This window comes from Maniola hyperantus, chromosome Z (assembly GCF_902806685.2).
Source record: "Maniola hyperantus chromosome Z, iAphHyp1.2, whole genome shotgun sequence".
Taxonomy (NCBI): Eukaryota; Metazoa; Arthropoda; class Insecta; order Lepidoptera; family Nymphalidae; genus Maniola; species Maniola hyperantus.
The window spans coordinates 13,949,458-13,970,362 of record NC_048564.1 but is presented as its reverse complement, the minus strand read 5'-3'; the positions used below and the strand labels follow the sequence as shown (position 1 = coordinate 13,970,362).

Sequence of the window (20,905 nt, the reverse complement as noted above, 5' to 3'; positions counted from 1 at the left end):
CCCTTAATCAAGTTCCTACTGCCCACTTAATGTAACTCGCCTCATGCCATAAACTCTTGGCTGAATGGTCTAAGGAGGTGCTCGCATACCTCGCCCGCACCGGGTTAAATAAAGAAATAAAGAAGTTTTATAGGAATTAGGTCCCTATCTAGATATTTATGAAAAATATGAATCCTTTTTGGAATGGAGATAGATTATACCGTTGATTAACACATAGGCTACTTTTTATCTCGGAAAATCAAAGAGTTCCCGCAGGATTTTGAAAAATGTAAATCCACTCCGACGAAGTCGCGGGCATCAGCTAGTAGGTACATAATTTTGTCCCTATTTACGTAGACGCTGTAATAAAAGTAGATTGTTTAGGTAAGGTATCAAATCCGTCGATCCCCATCCCACTTTACCGATCGCGATCGAGTGTTGTTACCGAGGGAGTTAGTTATCCCGTTTCTAAACTTTGTTTTGGGATAAAAGGTTGCTGACCAGTAAATTAAATTACCTTCTAATGGATTCGTATCAGATTTTCGGGTGGCGTATTTATTAAATTGGTATACCTTACCTACCTAGGTTCAAATTAATTAGAAAATTAGACTTTATACTTTGACGTAAGAGTGTGTTTATTACTTACCTTAGAGTAATCATCATCATCATCATCATCAATAACCGATAGACATCCAGTGCTGGACATAGGTCTCTTGTAGGGACTTCCACACGCCACGGTCTTGCGCCGCCTAAATCCAGCGGCTCCCTGCGACTCGTCTGATTTCATCCATCCACCTAGTGGGGGGTCTTCCAACGCTGCGTCTTCCGGTGCGAGGTCGCTATTCCAGCACCTTCAGACCCCAACGTCTATCAGTTTTACGAACTATGTGCCCTGCCCATTGCCACTTAAGCTTCGCAACCCGTTGAGCTATGTCGGTTACTCCAGTTCTCCTACGGATCTCCTCATTTCTGATTTGATCACGTTGAGAAACCCCAAGCATAGCTCTCTCCATCGTCCACTGAGTGACTCTGAGCTTTCTTATGAGGCCCATAGTTAGCGACCATGTCTCGGATCCATATGTCATCACTGGCAACGCACTGTTCGAAGACTTTGGTCTTCAAGCACCGAGGAATTTTGGACAAGAAGACATCTCGAAGCTTCCTGAACGCTGCCCAACCGAGTTGGATATTATATATTTATGGCTAACTATTTCCTGAGGCATCGCCTGCCTGATTGGACTTATCGATTACGATAAATCGAATTTACCGACAAGCCTATTGCTAGCGAGGCGATGAATGACTGTCCATTGTATTGAATTCTAACCATTAGATACTGGCCGAACAGTTATTGTATTAGTGCCTAGATAAATAAATACCTACTACAATATTTTTTCAAATGCTAAATTGATTGGCCATGGGACACACATATAATCCAATATTAGGGGTTATAAATCCCACAAATTACTAATGCGCGTGGCCGCCATTTTAGTGAGGTCAGCACTAGACTGAAATTTCGAGCGGATGGTATATTTTTATTTCAGCTGACGTCAAAATTACATCATTTCGATTTTAACAAGCCATGGTTCCAGCGCAATAGCAATTTGCGGGACTTATAACCGAACGAATATACGAACGAATATCGCTGAGCGAGTTTATTTTTGAAAGCTCGTCACTCAGCGACAAAATTAGTAAAGCGAGTCGTCGCCGGCAGTGTCAACAGTCAGAGAGCAACTTTTGATATATGTATTCTTTCGTTTACACGGAATGTAAGTACGTTTATTGTGCGTTTCTTGAGAGAGAAAATCGCCGATAGTTAGTCGTTTATTCGCCGGCGGTCGGACCACTTCCTTAAAACTAGTTTATTTTTGTTAATTATTCATGTTTTTACAAATTGGCGGCCATTTAAAAAGTGCGTGCTGCGCATCGAAATGAAATTTACTAGTGAAAATGAAAAAGAGGCACAAGGAAATCCGGCACCCCTATCTTACCAAGTCACTGTCAGAGAATTTAATGGAAGAGTCACTACCTACATCAATGGGAAATACTTTGCGAAGAAAGCAACAACTATAGGTACTTACCTACTATAACACATGGACAAGTAAAGTAGGTAGTTAAAACTAAATACCGTGAGCACTCTATGAGGACGAGTCGAAATAAATTATTAGTTCCTATTCAAAAATCTACATAGAAAACTTGTTAGACTTGGTGATTACAGCTCGTTAAGTCAATTTTCAGCCGACCCCGAAAATCCGAATACACGAGCGGCGGGGACGACGACATTTGAATTTACAAAATGTACCTACAAAACGTACAAGTAGGTATGAAGTCTTAGACTGAGAACAGGTGGACTTATCAAGGTGTTTCATACAGAATTGGTTGGAAACTTGATGTTAAAAAAGAATAACACGTCATAAGTATATATATTGTGACGTTTATAATAGACATGCGTTCACACACACTTGTTTAAGTTCTTTGTGGTAAAACCGTCGTAGCTGTGTCATTATGTGAGAAGGCAACACACACACTCAAATCATGTGAGGACAGGCCGGACAGTTCCGGTAGTAGAATTCAGTTCGTTTGTATAGATTGTCGACTGTCCTAACCGTGACAATAGCTCGCAAAACACTTTCGAGTTCGAGTCGTAATTTATTTCGCTTTGTGATTTTTTATCGGACGCGTACGGTGGCGCTTAGCGACAATCGTACTTAAAAAAGCAGTGATTAAGTCTAGGTTAGAGCGCGTTTTAACTGAACACGCGTTCGACTCTTGTTTAAGTTCTTTGTGATGCCTAAGACCGTCGCCTGTGGCATATGATCTCACATAGTAAATTCATGTGCGGATATGCCGGTGTTCCGGTAGTAGAAATCAGTTCGCTTGTATAGTGTCGACTGTCAAATTACCACCCCCAGCTCTCGTCCTAATCGTGACAATAGCTCGCGAAACACTTTCGAGTTGAAGTCGTAATTTATTTCGCTTTGTGATTTTTCATCGGACGCGTGCGGCGGGTGGCGTGGTGGCGCGTTGCTACAATTATTATTTATCCACTTTGTGTTACTTATACAACTTCGCGCGTCCTTCGCTTTTGCTGTAGCGAGTGGATATGTATGTAGGAAGTATGCTATAAAGCCTTGTACACAAAGACGCAACGACGACGTATTTTCAAGGACTGGGGTCGGATGAGTTCGTAACCGCCGCGGCCGTAAAGGTATAAAATTATAATAATGTCGTCTGTCCAGACAACAAAGTCAAAGTCAAATGATTTATTCAAAATAGGTAATTAATTACTCTTTTTGATAGTCAGATGTTGGATTTGTAAGATATAGTGGTTATAATTAGGTATTACGCAAACTTAAAACTAAAGCTACGAGGGTTCCAAACGCGCACAGGTCTGAGAAGAGCTAGACCGCTGCATTCAACCATTTTGAATTTCGCCATCTTGGTTTTTAGGGTTCCGTACCTCAAAAGGAAAAACGGAACCCTTATAGGATCACTTTGTTGTCTGTCTGTCTGTCTGTCTGTCCGTCTGTCTGTCAAGAAACCTACAGGGTACTTCCCGTTGACCTAGAATCATGAAATTTGGCAGGAAGGTGGGTCTTATAGCTGACATTTGGGGAAAAATCTGAAAACTTGAATTTAGGGTTAGATCACACAAAAAAATTTAAATTGTGGTCATGAACTAATAATTAGTATTTTCAACTTTCGAAGTGAGTGACTATATCAAGTGGGGTATCATATAAAAGGTCTTCACCTGTACATTCTAAAACAGATTTTTATTTATTTTTATGCATCATAGTTTTTGAATTATCGTGCAAAATGTCGAAAAAATACGACCACTTGGCCGGTTTTTTATTTATTATTTGTTGTTATGGCGACAATAGATATATTATCTACGAACCTACTCTGTGAAAATTTCAAGTTTCAACAATCTTCTTAATACAAATTATGAGATACAACCCGCTGACAGACAGATGGACGGATAGTGGAGGCTTAGTACCTAATAGGGTCCCCTTGGCACCCATCGGATGCGGAATCCCAAAATCTACCTAGATCATTTTTCATTGAAGGCTTCAACGCTTTAACTTGAGTAGATTAAACTTTAAGCTACTCAGTTTTTAAATGTAAATAGTTCGCAACAGGTCGAGATGGCAATCGTATGAGACGAAGGGACGCCCCACACACGTCATCAGCGCTATCCCGCACCGGGTTAGCGCGAGGGATGTGCGGTTGTGCGTGGTATCTCCACCCCGATCGCCATCTCGACTTGTCGCGTACCTACTATACCTCCTTAGGATAACTTTTAATGGATTTTAATGTAACAAACAGAAACATTTGTTTTATCGAAGGTTTCACTTGTTTTTTATTTATTTACAGATCAACGCCCTGCCGTCAAACACGATGAAATGCTGCATCAAGTCGCTCTTGGTAAGTTTAATGTTTATCATAGATTTCTAACCGCCGTACTCAGAGTCGCTAATGGGTACTTAAGATTCAGTTTAAACGAGACAGATTTATGTGAGAGATATACCTAGCTCTTTCTCGTTTTAACTAAAGCTTAAGCGACTCTGAGTACAGCAGTAAATAAGCTAATAGAAATGTGAGTTCAGCTCGTCCGCTTCGCTGTTGTTCAAGAACTTATTCATTTTAACGATATACAGGATGTAACCAGAACGCTAGCAAAAACCAAAACATGTGATAGTAGATACCTATACCTAACTACTGATGATTACTGATATGATACTTACCACAAAAAGAACAAAAAAAATCTAAAAATTAAAAAAAAAGTAAATCTAAAACAAAAAAGTTCAAACTATCAAATATATCCTGTGCTCGTACTAAGGATCTCATTCACCCACAAATAAGCAAAATAATCTAATTTTGACGTTAGTACGCGACTGGTCGAGATGACAATCGTCGTGGTCGGGAAGGGAACGCCCCGCACATCCCCCGCGCTAACCCGGTGCGGAAGAGACCACGTGCGGGTGTGCGGGGCGTCCCCCCGCCTCATACCCCGATTGCTGTCTCAATCTGACTCAGACTATTCCTATAGTGCTCGAACTCTACTTACGTTATCGAGATGCTCAAACTCATAATAAGGGTTCCGAAGAAGTGTAGCCCTTGCTTTTTCATAAACCGACGCGGGTATTAGTTTCAATCATCATCATCATGATGAACCCATCGCCGGTTCACTACGGAGCACGGGTCTCCTCTCAGAGTGAGAAAAGTGGTCTACCACGCTGGCCAAGTGCCAATTGGCAGACTTCACGCACCTTTCAAAAGATTATGGATTATGAACTCTCAGTCATGCAGGTTTCTTTCACTGTTAAAACGAGTGAAAACGGACTAAACTTCGTAAAGTTACGAGGTGCGTGCCCAGGATCGAACCCCTGACCTCCGACTAGGAGGTGGACGTTCTTACCACTAGGCTATCACAGCTTCTTTAGAGTCTCAATACGGGAACTAATTCGATATCGCTGGAATTAATCATAATTTGTCTACCCATGTATAGGCAATAGAGTTAATTTAGTTTGCTTTTCGCGTCGCCCGGGGGAATGCGAGATGAGCTGTTGTTAAGAGGGCGCAGTTCGGTGCTTTCTTGATACAAACATAGGAGAGTGATTTTTTTTAGGGTTCCGTACCTCAAAAGGAAAAACGGAACCCTTATAGGATCACTTTGTTGTCTGTCTGTCTGTCAAGATACCTACAGGGTACTTCCCGTTGACCTAGAATCATGAAATTTGGCAGGAAGGTATTATAGCTGGCATTAGGGGAAAAATGAAAACCGTGAATTTGTGGTTACATCACACAAAAACATTAAATTTGTGGTCATAAACTAATAATTAGTATTTTAAATTTTCGAAGTAAGATAACTATATCAAGTGGGGTATCATATGAAAGGTCTTCACCTGTGCATTCTAAAACAGATTTTTATTTATTTTTACGCATCATAATTTTTTAATATTCGTGCGAAATGTCGAATTACGGAACCCTCGTTGCGCGAGCCTGACTCGCACTTGGCCGGTTTTTTTTTTTTAATAGAGATAGCGAGCAAACGAGCAGACCTGACGTTAAATGATTACCGCCGCCCATGAATATTTGCAGCACCAGAGGAACCGACGACGGTACGTTGCCGGCCTTTTAGCAATTTGTTGATTACTACATTATTTGATACTAGCTGATGCCCGCGACTTCGTACGCGTGGATTTAGGTTTTTAAAAATTCCGTTGGGGACTCTTTGATTTTCCGGGATAAAAAGTAGCCCGGTAGTAGTAGATGTCCCTATCCAGGTCTATACCCATGCAAAAAATCATGTCGATCCGTTGCTCCGTTGCGACGTGATTGAAGGACAAATCAACAACCCAACAAACCAACAAACAAACACACTTTCACATTTATAATAGGGGTAGTGAAGGGGTAGTGATTGTACACTCAAGACTAAATGTTATATCGGTTTGTCTTGTCGTTATGTAGGTTTGTTGATGTGGTTAGGTTAGGTTTATCTAGTTACGAGATGCTGATGGTATCTATGTGCGTTAAGGAACTTCAAACAAAACGTCTAGGCTTTGACGTCACTGGTAGGCATTTAATATAAGTATAGGTACATTTGATGCAAGTAGCCTTACAGCAGCCCTATTTTTCTATGATTTCACGTCACCATAGCCTAATATTTTGACATATTATCGTCGATTCAGGATCACACCGAGAGTTCCCTCAATCTGCATAGTTCACTCTGCCTACGTCGCGTTGTGATGTCGCACTCACATTTTAATAGTGCGTTCCTTTTTTTTGTTTCGCCGGAAAAATTTTAATAGAGCAACGAGTTGTTGTTTTTAACATCAAACTCGTATACCTAGAAAATACCTATAGTCCAGTTAGATAGATCCAATTCCGAGAAAGAGGTTAACCGCCGAATCCACTTCAGCTGGGCAGCAAAAACGTGGGCAGCGTTCGTGAACTGCGTGGCTCTTTTAGTTCAAAGTTCCCTTATGCCTGAACTGAACATGGAAGTCATCTTGGTAGGAGGTGCATTCCGAACCAGTGGGTAGTATGTAAATTAAACTAAGTAGGTATTTGACGATTCATAACCACTTGTAAAAGTTTACTTCCATTCCATTCCATTCCATCCCATTCCATTCCATTCTATTCAATTCCATTCCATTCCATTGCATGCCATTCCATTCCATCCCATTCCATTCCATTCCATTCCATTCTATTCCATTCCATTCCATTCCATTCCATTCTATTCCATTCTATTCCATTTCATTCTACTCTACTCTACTCTACCCTACCCAATCCTATCCTTTTTTTTTTTTTTTTTTTTAACGTGGGGAAATCCTCATGGATACCACCGCGCTCGGGGAGGTGCGGTGGTTATGTCGGACTCTTACCGACTAAAACCCCACGGTGTTCTGTCTCATCCGTTGTTGCTAGGCACAGGGACACGAATGTATTCGACTGCAACCTAGCTAACGGCTCCCGCCAAAGCAGGCCTAGCTCTGGGACTTAATGGGGTCCCCAACTCAGTTTTAGGCTCACCGGGGACAAGGGCTTGCCTTCCAACTCAAGGACCTGTTCTCCTGCGGGCAATAGACTCCCCGTGTCTATTACCCGGAGGTCCTATTCAAGGGGGCAAGCGGCGGTCATGCGCAGCTCGCCTGCGCCCGATTCTCCTGCGGCGCATGGGATGAGAGTTCTCGGCTTCCTCTCTTATCCTCTCCGCTGCCTCCTTCTGCGTCATTACTTCCTCGCTGAAGGAGACCATCGCTTTCCAAGCCCTCTCACTGTCCACCATGGATCTGGCCACGATGGGCAAAGAGAGGTCCTGCCCCATAACTTCCACCAGCGACTTGCGTGGGTCCGCCCATGCCGGGCACTCAGCCAGTGTATGCTGTGCTGTGTCTGAAGCACTACCGCAATGGTGGCAATCCTCTCTGGGCTCTCTTCGCGCAACCTTGCACAGGTATTTACCAAAGCACCCATGCCCCGTAAGAACCTGTACAAGGTGGAACGTGAGTGCTCCGTGCTTCCTTTTCATCCACTCCTCAAGGATAGGACGGATAGCCTCAATGGTCATGTGACCGGCTGTGGGTGACTCGAGCCTCCCCTGCCAATGGAAGAGGAGCTCAGCCTGCGCTAATCGCCGCCACCCATCCACTTCCTTTGGAGAAGGGTGTTCCCCCCGTAAACGGGCATCCACCCTCCTCTGGTACACACTGGCCAGTGTCATAGCGTCCAGGTCCCATGGTGGGGTCCCAGCCAAGACGCAGGCTGCCTCGTGGGATATGGTTCGATAGCCTCTTATTGCCCTCACCGCCATGACACGCTGCGGTCTCCGCAGCAGAGGTCTTGTTCGGACGGTCAGGGCATTTACCCAGATAGGAGCCCCGTATAGGGCCATCGACCGTACCACCCCTGTGTACAGACGACGGCAGCCTACATCTGGTCCACCCAGGTTTGGGAGGAGCCGGCTAAGCGCACCGGCAGCTCCAATGAGCTTGGGAGCCAGTCGCCGAAAATGCTCCTCGAACTTCCATCGGCTGTCAAGGACAAGTCCGAGATATTTCAATGTTGATCTGACAGCGATGGAAGTTCCGTCCACTACTAGGACTGCACCAGTTGGAGGAGCCCTTCCTGGTCCGTGAAAGCATATAGCTTCCGACTTGTTTAGGGCTACCTTTAAGCCCAACCGCTGAATTCGTTCCACGGTTAGGGCTACGCCCGCTGTGGCAAGCTCACGCGCCTCATTGAAGCTACCAGCTTTCGCCGTTACAAGGGTGTCGTCTGCGTAACATGTTACGTCAACGCCCTGTAGGTTAACCCCCCGCAGCACCCAATCGTACCCAATGTTCCACAGTAGGGGTCCTAGGACAGATCCCTGTGGAACACCGCGTGACATTTCCCGGCGAACCCATTCACCGTCATCATCGTGTACGGGATACTCTACTGCTCTCTCTGATAGGTAGGCTTCTATGATGCGCTGCAAATATAGTGGAAGCGCATGGAACCTTAGAGCCTCTTTAACGCTGCCCCAGGGTAAGGTGTTGAAAGCATTGGCGATGTCAAGGGACACCGCCAGAACCACTTCACCCCGGGACGTTGCATCTTCCGACAAGGCTCTCACCCGAGCGATAGCATCAACAGTCGATCTGCTCCGGCGGAAACCAAACTGGAACTCACTGAGGTCCGGACCCGTCCCTTCCAGGTGGCGGACGATTCGAGCTGAGATTACTCGTTCGAATAGTTTGCCCAACTCGTCTAGCAAGACTATTGGCCGATATGCTGATGGGGAGTCAGCTGGACGTCCCTCCTTTCGCAGCAGGACCAGTTTCCCCGTTTTCCATGGACGCGGAAACTCGCCCTGTCCCAAACAGGTGCTAAATAACGCCCGAACTTGGGGCTCCAGTGGACCAAGAGCCAGCACCCATGCACGGCCAGGAATGCCATCTGGTCCCGGAGCAGCGTTCTTGGACTGGAGTCGCAGAAGAGCTGCCTTCAGCTCGCCCTCGGATACATCTGGAGCAGCCAAATCAGGTAAGTCTGTCTCTCTGGGTGAAGCCATACACGGCGGCTCCTGCTCAGGCATACTTGGGAATAGGCCCTCCACCACCGAGTTCAGCAGCTGGGGCTGAAGGCTTTGAGTCAAAGGTGGAACCTTAGGCCGAAGCTTCCGCATCACCATTTTGTACGGCCTACCCCATGGATCGCCGTTAAGGCTTTCGAGCATGGCCTTTTCCGCCAGGTCTTTGGCGGATCTGATGGCCTTTTGCAGCGCTATTTTTGCGTTCCTGTATACAGCATAGAGGCGTTCCTCTTCAGCCTCGTCGCGAGGGCGACGTCTTCGGCACCGTGTGTATGGGCGCCTCGCTTGTATACAGGTTCTGCGGAGCTCGGCTATTTCAGCAGACCACCAGTATACCGCACGGTTTGGCGGGTGAGGCCTGATACGTGGCATGGCCGCGTCGCAAATTTGTGTCATGGCCCCACCGAGCCATTCGACTTCCTCGTCCACTTCCACCGGGGTTCTCGTACCGGCTACCCAGGCCTGAACAATCGCCGCTTCAATGAGTAGCTCGCGGTTCATACTTTTTACCGACCACCGTGGACGGCCACCTCGTCGTGATCGTGATCGACTTGGGACGCTCGCGACCATTGCATTTACGGCCAATATGTCAAACTGGATGTAGCGATGATCCGATAGCGTCTCTTCCTCTAGCACTACCCAGTTCTGAACATGGCGTGCCAGGGCAGCATCAGCGAATGTTATATCCACAATAGAGCTTCCCTGGCGTCGCACGCATGTGGGGGTTGATCCCTGGTTCACCACGGAGAGACCCGTAAGCACGGCCCACTCCTCTAAAACCGCTCCACGCGCGTCAGTCGCTGGCGATCCCCACGCCGTGGACTTGGCGTTGAAATCACCAGCAACGAGCACCCGGTTGGGGTGGCATTGGCCAATCTGGGCTCGTAGGCGATCCAAAAAATCTTCAAACTCCGATAGATTGCGGTTTGGCGAGAAATAAACACCAATAACCACTGTGCTCCCCACAAGAGCTGAGACGAACCCCCTGCCCTTCACCACTTGTTCGAATGCAGGGGAGCCCGTCGCAGTTTGGGTGACCAAGGCCACTAGGTCATCTTGATCTGCAATCCAATTGTCCCTAGAGGGAACAACGTACGGTTCTGCCACCACAGCGACGTGGATCAACCGCTCTGCCATGCTCTGGAGCAAAAGGTCCTGAGCTCTGGCACAGTGGTTGAGATTCGCCTGTAGGAAGCGAATGGCCATCTTAATCAACGGTCATATTCACTCCCTCTTTGTCCTGGGTAGCACCACGACTGGTGGATGGGCAATCAGGTTGTGATTCGGCCCGGGGGCCAGCACTCGCCTTTTTTCCTTTCTTTGTTTGCGGAGGGTGACAGTTCCCACCACCTATTCTATGATTGGCGGGCTTTCCCGCCGCTGAACACAGCGAACACTTTGGCTCAGCCGAGCAGGTAGCCGCCTTGTGCCCAGCCTGACCGCAACGATAGCACTCACTGCTGCGATCAATTTCTGCCGTGCACACTGCGCGAACGTGTCCAATCTGCAAGCACTTAAAGCAGCGCAGAGGCCTTTGCTTTAGGAGCTCAACCCGAGTGACGACCCAACCAATCGTTAAACGGCCTTCATTCACCACCGTTTTTGCAGCTGCGACGGGGCAGCTGACCCAGGCCGTTCCAGAGCCTCTGGGGGCACGCTGGACTGTCCCCACTTTGACACATTCAATTGGGCAGCCACCTTTAAGTGCTACTGCGGCGGCGATGTCTCTCCCGTCTAGGGAGTCATCTAGGCCATAGATTCTAAGATCTGCGCATCTTGTTGGCCTAGTGACCCTAGCTATACCTTCTGGGATCAGCTCCCTTAACTTTTGCGCCAGGGAGTCAGCTTTTTCATTATTAGCTTCCCCGGGCACCTCCAGGACGCGGGCTCCAGTTGCGGATTGTCGGAATCTTACTCCGGGAACACCTAAGCCAGCAAGATCAATCTTGGTCTTCGCCTGGGTTAATACCTCCTTGTAGGTTAAGCCTCTTTCTTCAGCTTCGGGTTGCAGCGTGATGACCACTGCCGCTGATCGAGGAGGGCGCAGTTTCCTTCTAGCGGCCTTGGCAGTGTTTCTGCTGGCTTTCGGCTTGGGAGCGGCCTTTTTCTTTACTTTCTTGCCACCTTTGCCAACCTTGGTCCATTCATTAGCGTCGGCAACAACATTCTCCGCAGTCGAAGACTGGACGTCGGGCCTGGTTTGGTCGGCAGACATCGGTTCCGCGTTTCGCTTTTTGCCCTTTCGGCCTCTACCCCTCGCCGCAGTATTGGGAGTTGATGCTTCCTCTGGCGCGGCCGCCCTTGCTTGCGACTGTTGAGTCTGGGCGATGTCTTCCCTTTCCATATTTCGCCTCTCCGCGGCGAGCGGAGGGCGAAGCCTCTTTTCAGGAGGGAGTCTCTGTTCGAAAGACTCCAGCCGTGCGTTTATCATGTTCCCAACTTGGATCATGATAGATCTTATAAGTTCGTCAGCCATTCCCGGGCTTGACGAGGGGCCCTGTGGAGTCGCCGGAGGTGTCGCCTTTTTTGGAACAGCACCAGACGGTTGAGGCGTGGGGTTCTTGTCGGCCCTTCTCACCTCCTTACGAAGCTCCGCCATTTCTTTTTTGAGAGCCTCTATTTCGCGTCTAAGGCATGCATTTTCAGCCTGCAGTTTTCCAGCTTCACCTTCAGAGAACTTAAGGCTCAAGGCCTCTACCGCCTCCTTTATCGAATTGCCCGCGTCTTTAAGGGCCCGCGCGAAGGTGCCCTTCAGGTTCTTCGACTTGGTTGCGACCCGATGGATCACCTCCACATCACTGGCAACCTGTTTTGCGAGGGCTGCGCTATCTACTGACGCACATATGCCAAGAGAGGCCCGTGCCACGGTGGCGGAACGGGCCATTTCCTGGATTTCGTCTTCCCCACTATCTACGGTCCTTGGTTTGAGGAATACCGATTTCTTCTTTTGAGCGGACAATGCTTCTTGAGACGGTAACTCATCCGGCTCGCTGGTGGATACGCCAGATGCCAGGCGACGTCTTTTCACTGGCTGTGACTGCCTAGAGCGGCCTTTGGCCTTAGACGAGCGTAGCGACCTGGTATTCGGCTCTGAGTCCGACGTACCCGTCAGGTCCATATTGTCATAAAGACAAATGGCTCCCGACATATCCTCCTTGTTCCCTGCAACTGGAACTGCTCTGTTCTCCCTTTCACACTCTGCTTCCCTTCTTTCATCACCTTCTATGCTTACAATTTGATTTATTTTATCCATTCTAGTCCCACGAGTACAAGGCAAATTTGTGGTCCTTCCCAAGTGCTGCCCCCTACACCCGGGTAAGCCTAAGCGTAACTCGTCACGGGGGTCGGCCGGTACCCTGACGAGGTACGCACTAGCGACTGAACAACCCGTCAGCCATGCATCTCCTCACGGTGCGCCGCCGCTTGGGATTCGGGGTGATTTTTTATAGAGGTTTTCTTCCTCGCGGTCCGGGCGGTTAAGCCAAGACCCTCGGTCCCAGTATGAGGTCGTGAGACATGACCATGAACACTCCTACCGGGATTACGATTTGTGGCGAGGGCCGCGCAAGATTAGTTCCCCCACGGCCTCCTCAGAGGCAGGGTTAGTGCACACCGAGCTCGCCTCTCCCTCCGAGGGATTCTCCCTCCCACCCTCACGTCTCGTCCACTGTGCCCTCTGCTAGTCAGAGGGACACGCGGAGAGACCTTCCCCCCTGCCAGGTCATTAGCCATGACCAACAATATCATTGAAGAGGAATTATTGGCCATGTTACCGGGGCGCACCGGCCCGAACACTGCCCTTCCCCCCGGACGTATCCAAAAGGGAATTGCAGCACCCAAGCACACTGGGAGGTTACCTGGCTGGCGCCCCACCCAATCCTATCCTATCCTATCCTATCCTATCCTATCCTATCCTATCCTATCCTATCCTATCCTATCCGATCCTATCCTATCCTATCCTATCCTATCCTATCCTATCCTATCCTATCCTATCCTATCCTATCCTATCCTATCCTATCCTATCCGATCCTATCCTATCCTATCCTATCCTATCCTATCCTATCCTATCCTATCCTATCCTATCCTATCCTATCCTATCCTATCCTATCCTATCATATCCTATCCTATCATATCCTATCCTATCCTATCCTATCCTATCCCGTCTTATCCTATCCTATCCTGTCCTATCCTGTCCTATCCTATCCTATCCTATCCTATCCTATCCTATCCTATCCTATCCTATCCTATCCTATCCTATCCTATCCTATCCTATCCTATCCTATCCTATCCTATCCTATCCTATCCTATCCTATCCTATCCTATCCTATCCTATCCTATCTTATCCAATCCTATCCTATCCTATCCTATCCTATCCTATCCTATCCTATCCTATCCTATCCTATCCTATCCTATCCAATCCAATCCTATCCTATCCTATCCTATCCTATCCCATCCTATCCTATCCTATCCTATCCTATCCTATCCTATCTTATCCTATCCTATCCTATTCTATTATATTCTATCCGAACAGTGCTAGTTGCCAGTTATGGGTCTAATAAGAAGGCTCATCATCACTCAGCGGGCAATGAAGAGTTCTAGCTTGGAGTATCCCTAAGTCATCAAATCAGAAATGAGGAAATCCTTAGGAGAAACTGTAACAGATATAGCTCAACCAGTCGTGAAGTAGCCATAAGCGTGGCGTACCTATATCTCGGAAAACAGTTACTAGTTGGGGATCCCAAAGTGCTTGAATAGCAACCACGTTAATTGAGTGACTAGCGACCAGAATTACAGTGCGACAAGCCTATCTTGGCGCGTGGCGAAAAACAGAACTAACGTTGCCGTCAAGTGTCCCCTTTGTTATTGTTTGAATATTCCATTACTCTAAGGAATATTCTAAGCATTTGTTCTCCAACAGCGCCCCCCTGTTTAATGTCATTCAAGTGCCAAGAGCGAAGCAAGAGAGTGTAGTGGACAAATAAGTATGTACAAGTAAGTACATGAACTAATTTATTTCTGATTCTGATATTGAGTATAACAATCACAGATAACTTATGGATTTTATGAGAAAGATGACTCGTTATTGTTCTCTTAATGCGTAGGTGTCTAAGTAATAATACGAGGAACTCCGCGTTACCGATAGGCCCATTTGGTTGCTACTTTCAAATCATTTTCATCTGGTGAAATTATTTTTCATCGTAGTGATTTCACACGCGACTTTTCGAGGAAAGTGATTTTTTTAATTTTACTTCCCGTTGACCTAGTATCATGAAATTTGGCAGATCTTATAGTAAAAGTAAAGGAAAAATCCGAAAACCGAGAATTTGTGGTTACATCACAAAAAAAATTAAAATGTGTTCATGAACAAATAATAATTAGTATTTTCAACTTTCAAAGTAGTATTACTATATCAAGTGGGTAATCATACGACAGGGCTTTATTTGCAAATTCTAAAACAGATTTTTATTTGTTTTTACTTTATACGCATAATAGTTTTTGATCTACCGTGCAAAATGACTAAGAAATACGACTGAAGTACGGTAACCCAGTGGCCCTACCGCGGTTGTTTGACAGCTACAATGTCACAATCGCAATCATCTCTGATTGGTTAATGCTCGCTCACTATAGGCCACAATGCATTGTTGCAACAAGAATCGCACAAATTCAGCCAATCAGAACAATTGAGATTGTAATAATGATTGATGCAGGTTTTAGGCAATCGCCCTACCGGTGCGCGAGTCTGACTCGAGCTTGACTGGTTTTTTAAACTTTACGAGATTTTTCTTTGTGAATATTCTATATACTTTGAGTAATGTAGCCAGTGTTAATATGAAAAAGCATTTCACGTGATTTTTCACATACTATCAGCTGTGAAATGGTCCATCACTACGCCCTATCATAGTGATTAATCATAATTTGTGTACGCTCATAACCAATATACTTAATTCGGTTTGCCTTTCGCATCGCCCCCGGGAATCCGTGACGACGGTATTAAGGATATTTCACATGGATGTAAATACCTACTAGGTACATATTAGGAGAAAAAACTGGACGAGTGCGAGTCGAACTCGCGTAAAGAGGGTTCCGTACTTTGAATATGTAAGTTTGTAGTTTTCTACCTATACGTACAATGTTAAGATATTACCATGTTATTTTAAGACCATGATTATATTTCTTATTTCTTGTAGGAGAATGATTTGATGAAGTGATTTCGGCGATAGGTAGGGAAGGGGGGGGGGGGGGGGGTTTGTTCCTTAACCATTTATCTTAATGAAAAAATACATATTTGTGACTCTCATAATGAATGCTTTCATTTGATGCGTCACATGGTATTCGTCAATACGTCAATTTATACGTGTACTAAATTTCAAGCAAATTGGCTGTGTGACAGACGGACAGACAGACTCAGGAGTGATCCTATAAGAGTTTCGTTTTTTCATTCGGTTCTCTAGTAACTAGCTTATTCGGCTGATTGATTAATACGAACAAAAACTAAATCCTAAACATAGCGTTTTAAAGTGCGTGTATAACATTGCCCTTATCGTAGTCCATTTCTGAATGGAAACTAGGGTTTAAAATTGTTGCTTCCGAAAGGATTATACGGTACACTAGTAGAGAAACGTGCGTATAATGCTGATAAGTACCCATCACTTACCCATACTATAAACCCATACCAAAAGTGTGTTTGTTTGTTGGTTTTTTCAATCCTTCAATCTTGCCACAACGGAGCAACGCGGTGTGGTTTTTTGTATGGATATAGTTAAAGACAGTGATTAAGGCTATTTTTTATCCCTGAAAATTTAAGAGTTCCCACATGATTTCAAAAAATTAAATCCACGCAGACGAATCCGTGCCACCAAGCGATTAAGCGTTCCGGTACGATGCCGTGTAAAACCAAAGGGTTTAATAAAGACTGCCATACTTCTTCAAGGTTAGCCCGGTTCCATCTTAGATTACATCGTCACTTACCACCAGATGAGATTGCAGTCATGAGTCAAGGCTAACTTGTATCTGAATAAAATAAAATAAATCTATCCAAAAGTAATCTTCAACCAATCAAATTCACTTGAATGTAACTTGTTGAAACAAAACATCCCTACATATCTGCCGACGGCTACAATACCAAGTTCGGTGTTATTAAAACACAAAACTTCGCCGCTCATTGACATCAGATGTTCTTCCAGAGCGGAGGAGATGTTCTTTGTATAATTCCTGCACTTCAGGCGTATATTACAATACTTTTAGCAACTCCACAGTTGGAACAGTTGTTTGTACAAAGTCTAACCTGTATTGGGAACGTTAAGTTTCAAACTTATAATGAAACCGAGATCGTTGGGTGGCCTCGATGGATTTAAATATACAGGTGTTATTTAAAATCCAAAACACAGAGGCTGATAGCTATAGACCGTGTTTTTGATAACAAAAGATGTTACTAACATCCATACTATGTTTACTTTCATACTTAATATACTTAATAGTACAATTATAAATGCGGAAGTAAAGAACCCAGTGGCCCTACCGCGGTTGTTTGACAGCTACAATGTCACGATCGCAATCATCTCTGATTGGTTAATGCTCGTTCAGTATTGGGCACAATGCATTGTTGCAACAAGAATCGTACAAATTCAGCCAATCAGAACAATTGAGATTGTAATAATGATTGATGCAGGTTTTAGACAATCGCCCTACAGGCGACCGGGAAAGCACATAGGCTACTTTTGCTACTTTTTATCCCGGAATATCAAAAAGTTCCCACGGGATTTTTAATAACCTAAATCCACACGTACGAAGTCGCGGGCATTATCTAGTGTTACAATTTTTTTTAGACAGTAGGTCTAGTAATTTAGATTTAGTAGATTTTAATAACTTTGCATGTACTAATAATAGGCTACTTGACAATTTTTTTAAGTTGGTCTTAAATGGTTAATATTTGTCCTATTATATCAAAAAAATTAACACTATATTTTTTTGCGCCCTAAAAACCGTAAAACTTTAATTTAAAAAAATATTTTTCTTAGACAGGTGAAAACACTGTCGGCCATGTTTGGCCGATAGATTATCTGTGCTCTGACGTCATCCGGTTATACTGTTGTTTACAAATGCATGACGTCAGAGCACAGATAATCTATCGGCCAAACATGGCCGACAGTGTTTTCCAAACATGGCCGACAGTGTTTTCACCTGTCTAAGAAAAATTTTTTTTTAAATTAAAGTTTTACGGTTTTTAGGGCGCAAAAAAATATAGTGTTAATTTTTTTGATATAATAGGACAAATATTAACCATTTAAGACCAACTTAAAAAATTGTCAAGTAGCCTATTAGGTAATATTAGGTAGGTATATATACCTAATATAAAACACAAAAATATTTTTACCTGTGTCCGTTATAGACTTTGAAACCATCCACTCGATGTGGCCTACACCGGTTTCGTTAGAAAGGCAATAATGCGAAGATGGTTAGAGATATTTTTGTTTTTTTAAGCATAGTAGGTAGTAAGTACACGCCAGGTATCCGTTAGTAAAAACCGGCCAAGTGCGAGTCAGGCTCGCGCAATGAGGGTTCTGTACTACAGTCGTATTTTTTCGACATTTTGCACGATAATTCAAAAACTATGATGTACCCTGTAGGTTTCTTGACAGACAGACGGACGGACAGACAGACAGACAGACAACAAAGTGATCCTATAAGGGTTTAGTTTTTCCTTTTGAGGCACGGAACCCTAAAAATAAAATAAAGTAAAGTAAAGTAAATGCAACAAATAATATTCTTGATAATTTATTCCTGCAAAATATACAAAGACTTGGCTTAAGGGACAATGGAAAAGTGTGTTATTATTTTCTTAGCTCGAATATACGTTCCTACCTAGGTAGATACTTTGAGGAGCTTAATGGCTGTGTCACTTTTCCTTGTGATTTTCATGGAGAAAATGAATAATTGGCTTTAAAAAAACAAGTGCGAGTCTCGAGACTCGCGCACCGAGAGTTTCGTACTACAGTCGTATTTTTTGTGTGGCTGTGTCACTTTTCCTTGTGATGTTCATGGAGAAAATGAATAATCGGCTTTAAAAAAACAAGTGCGAGTCTCGAGACTCGCGCACCGACGGTTCCGTACTACAGTCGAATTTTTTAAATGATTTAATTTTAATTTTTTTTAATTTGCATGATAAATTAAAAACTAATGCATAAAAATAAATCAAAATGTGTTTTAGAATGTACAGGTAAAGCCCCTGCAAATAATACCTCACCTCACATTAGTAGGTACCTAGGTATCAGTGGCGTGCAGGTCATAGAGGCATAAATGCACTGCTTACCCCAGTTGTAATAGCTCAATGCATATTTTTCATTATGACCTGCCAGTAAACAGGTTCACACCTAACTAATGCCTACCCTGGCTTCAAACCCTGTGCACGCCACTGCTAGGTATAGTTATCTTACTTTGAAAGTTGAAAATACCTAAGTACTAATTATTTGTTCATGAACACATTTTAATTTTTTTTGTGATGTTACCACAAATTCACGGTTTTCGGATTTTACTCCTTACGCGTGCTATAAGACCTACCTACCTACCGACCAAATTTCACTGTGTTTTAAGTATGAGAAATACTTAAAATATAAATCATGATTTTTTAAAATTATTCTTTTTAACAATGAATTCCAGCCCCATAAACTACCGCTATACAAAAAAATCACATTATTTTATTACTATATTCCAAGACCCTATTAATTTATTCAATGCATCATTTAAGACCGAGCAATTTCCATTTAGATACCCGAGAGAATAGATTATGCACAAGGAATAGGCCAGATCGCGTCAAAGGGGGTATTATACTGTCACATAATCCTGCAATTATTGCGCATGTATACCGCTTCAGCTGCAATTACTTAATGGACTCCTAAATTGTGCATTCTGACCTCATTCCCGGCATATTTATAAACAAGAGAATAAGGTCCGAAGCGAAGCATACCATACGAAGCAGGTATAAGAGAGCCGAGGGTATTTAGGGTTCCGTACCTCAAAAGGAAAAACGGAACCCTTATAGGATCACTTTGTTGTCTGTCTGTCTGTCAAGAAACCTACAGGGTACTTCCCGTTGACCTAGAATCATGAAATTTTGTAGGTAGGTAGGTCTTATATCAGACATTAGGTGAAAAATCTGAAAACCGTGAATTTGTGGTCACATCATAAGAAAAAAAATTAAAATGTGTTTCGAACAAATACTGCTAATTTCGACATGCTATACCAAATGGGTAGCAATCTTAATCTTTAAACCATATGAAAGGGCTTTACCTGTACATTCTAAAACAGATTTTTAATTATTTGTATACATAATAGTTTTTGATTTATCGTACAAAATGTCGATAAAATACGATTGTTGTACGGAACCCTCAATGGGCGAGTCTGACTCGCACTTGGCCGGTTTTTTTCTAAGTCTCCGCTGCCCGTCCGGCTGTTTGTCAGCGGGCTGTAACTCATGAACTGAAATTCTTAGGTAGAGAGTTGAAATTTTCAGTGTGTTCCTACTTATTTCTATTGCCGCAAAATCATCATCATCATCATCGGTTGATGATGATGATGATTTTGCGGCAATAGAAAAAATTGCGGCAAAACAAAGGTCTTTTGTAGGGACTTTCACTCTCCACGTCTTGCGCCGCCTGAATCCAGCGACTCCCTGCGACTCGTCTGATGTTGTCCGTCCACCTAGTGGGGGGGTCTTCCAATACTGCGTCTTCCGGTGCGAGGTCGCCATTCCAGCACCTTGGGACACCAACGTCTATCGGTTTTACGAACTATGTGCCCTGCCTATTGCCACTTCAGCTTCGCAACCCGTTGAGCTATGTCTCCTCATTTCTGATTTGATCACGTAGAGAAACTCCAAGCATAGCTCTCTCCATCGCCCGCTGAGTGACTCTGAGCTTTCTTATGAGACCCATAGTTAGCGACCATGTCATCACTGGCAAAACGCACTGTTCGAAGACTTTGGTCTTCAAGCACTGAGGAATTTTGGACAAGAAGACATCTCGAAGCTTCCTGAACGCTGCCCAACCGAGTTGGATTCGGCGGCTGTACTCTTTCTCGAAATTGGCGACATACCTACCGATATACCTTGCCGCAAAATAATATTATAAAAAACCAAGGTAGCGAATTTCTTTATTTATTTGTCACGCCAATATTAAACACACGAACTTACAACTAGGAAGCTGACATGGATATCACTCCTTCACTTTATACTGTTTCTGTTGTACTCGAAGTTACTATTAACGTTATCGGAATGTGTAAACTCGGTACTAACCTTAGTATGTTAACTTATGGCCAGTTGTATGACCGGCAGTTAAAGTAACGTTACCGTTA

General features: G+C 44.3%; 3 protein-coding genes across 3 annotated transcripts in view; 1 reads left to right on the top strand and 2 right to left on the bottom strand.

The window, feature by feature from the left end:
* The window catches only part of LOC117995436 (N(G),N(G)-dimethylarginine dimethylaminohydrolase 1), a 408,993-nt gene that overhangs the window by 120,217 nt on the left and 267,871 nt on the right, over positions 1 to 20,905 (bottom strand). The window lies entirely within an intron of this gene.
* Positions 1 to 20,905, top strand: part of LOC117995781 (glutamate receptor 1-like) — a 307,480-nt gene that overhangs the window by 53,652 nt on the left and 232,923 nt on the right. Inside the window, exon 3 of the mRNA XM_069508830.1 lies at positions 4,351 to 4,401. Within this exon, the coding sequence (XP_069364931.1) occupies positions 4,351 to 4,401 (51 nt within the window). The remainder of the gene's footprint in view (positions 1 to 4,350; positions 4,402 to 20,905) is intronic.
* Positions 10,764 to 13,179, bottom strand: LOC138404535 (uncharacterized). Its single transcript, XM_069508789.1, has one exon. It carries the CDS (start codon positions 12,807 to 12,809, stop codon positions 10,764 to 10,766), a length of 2,046 nt encoding a protein of 681 aa, XP_069364890.1. The 5' UTR covers positions 12,810 to 13,179.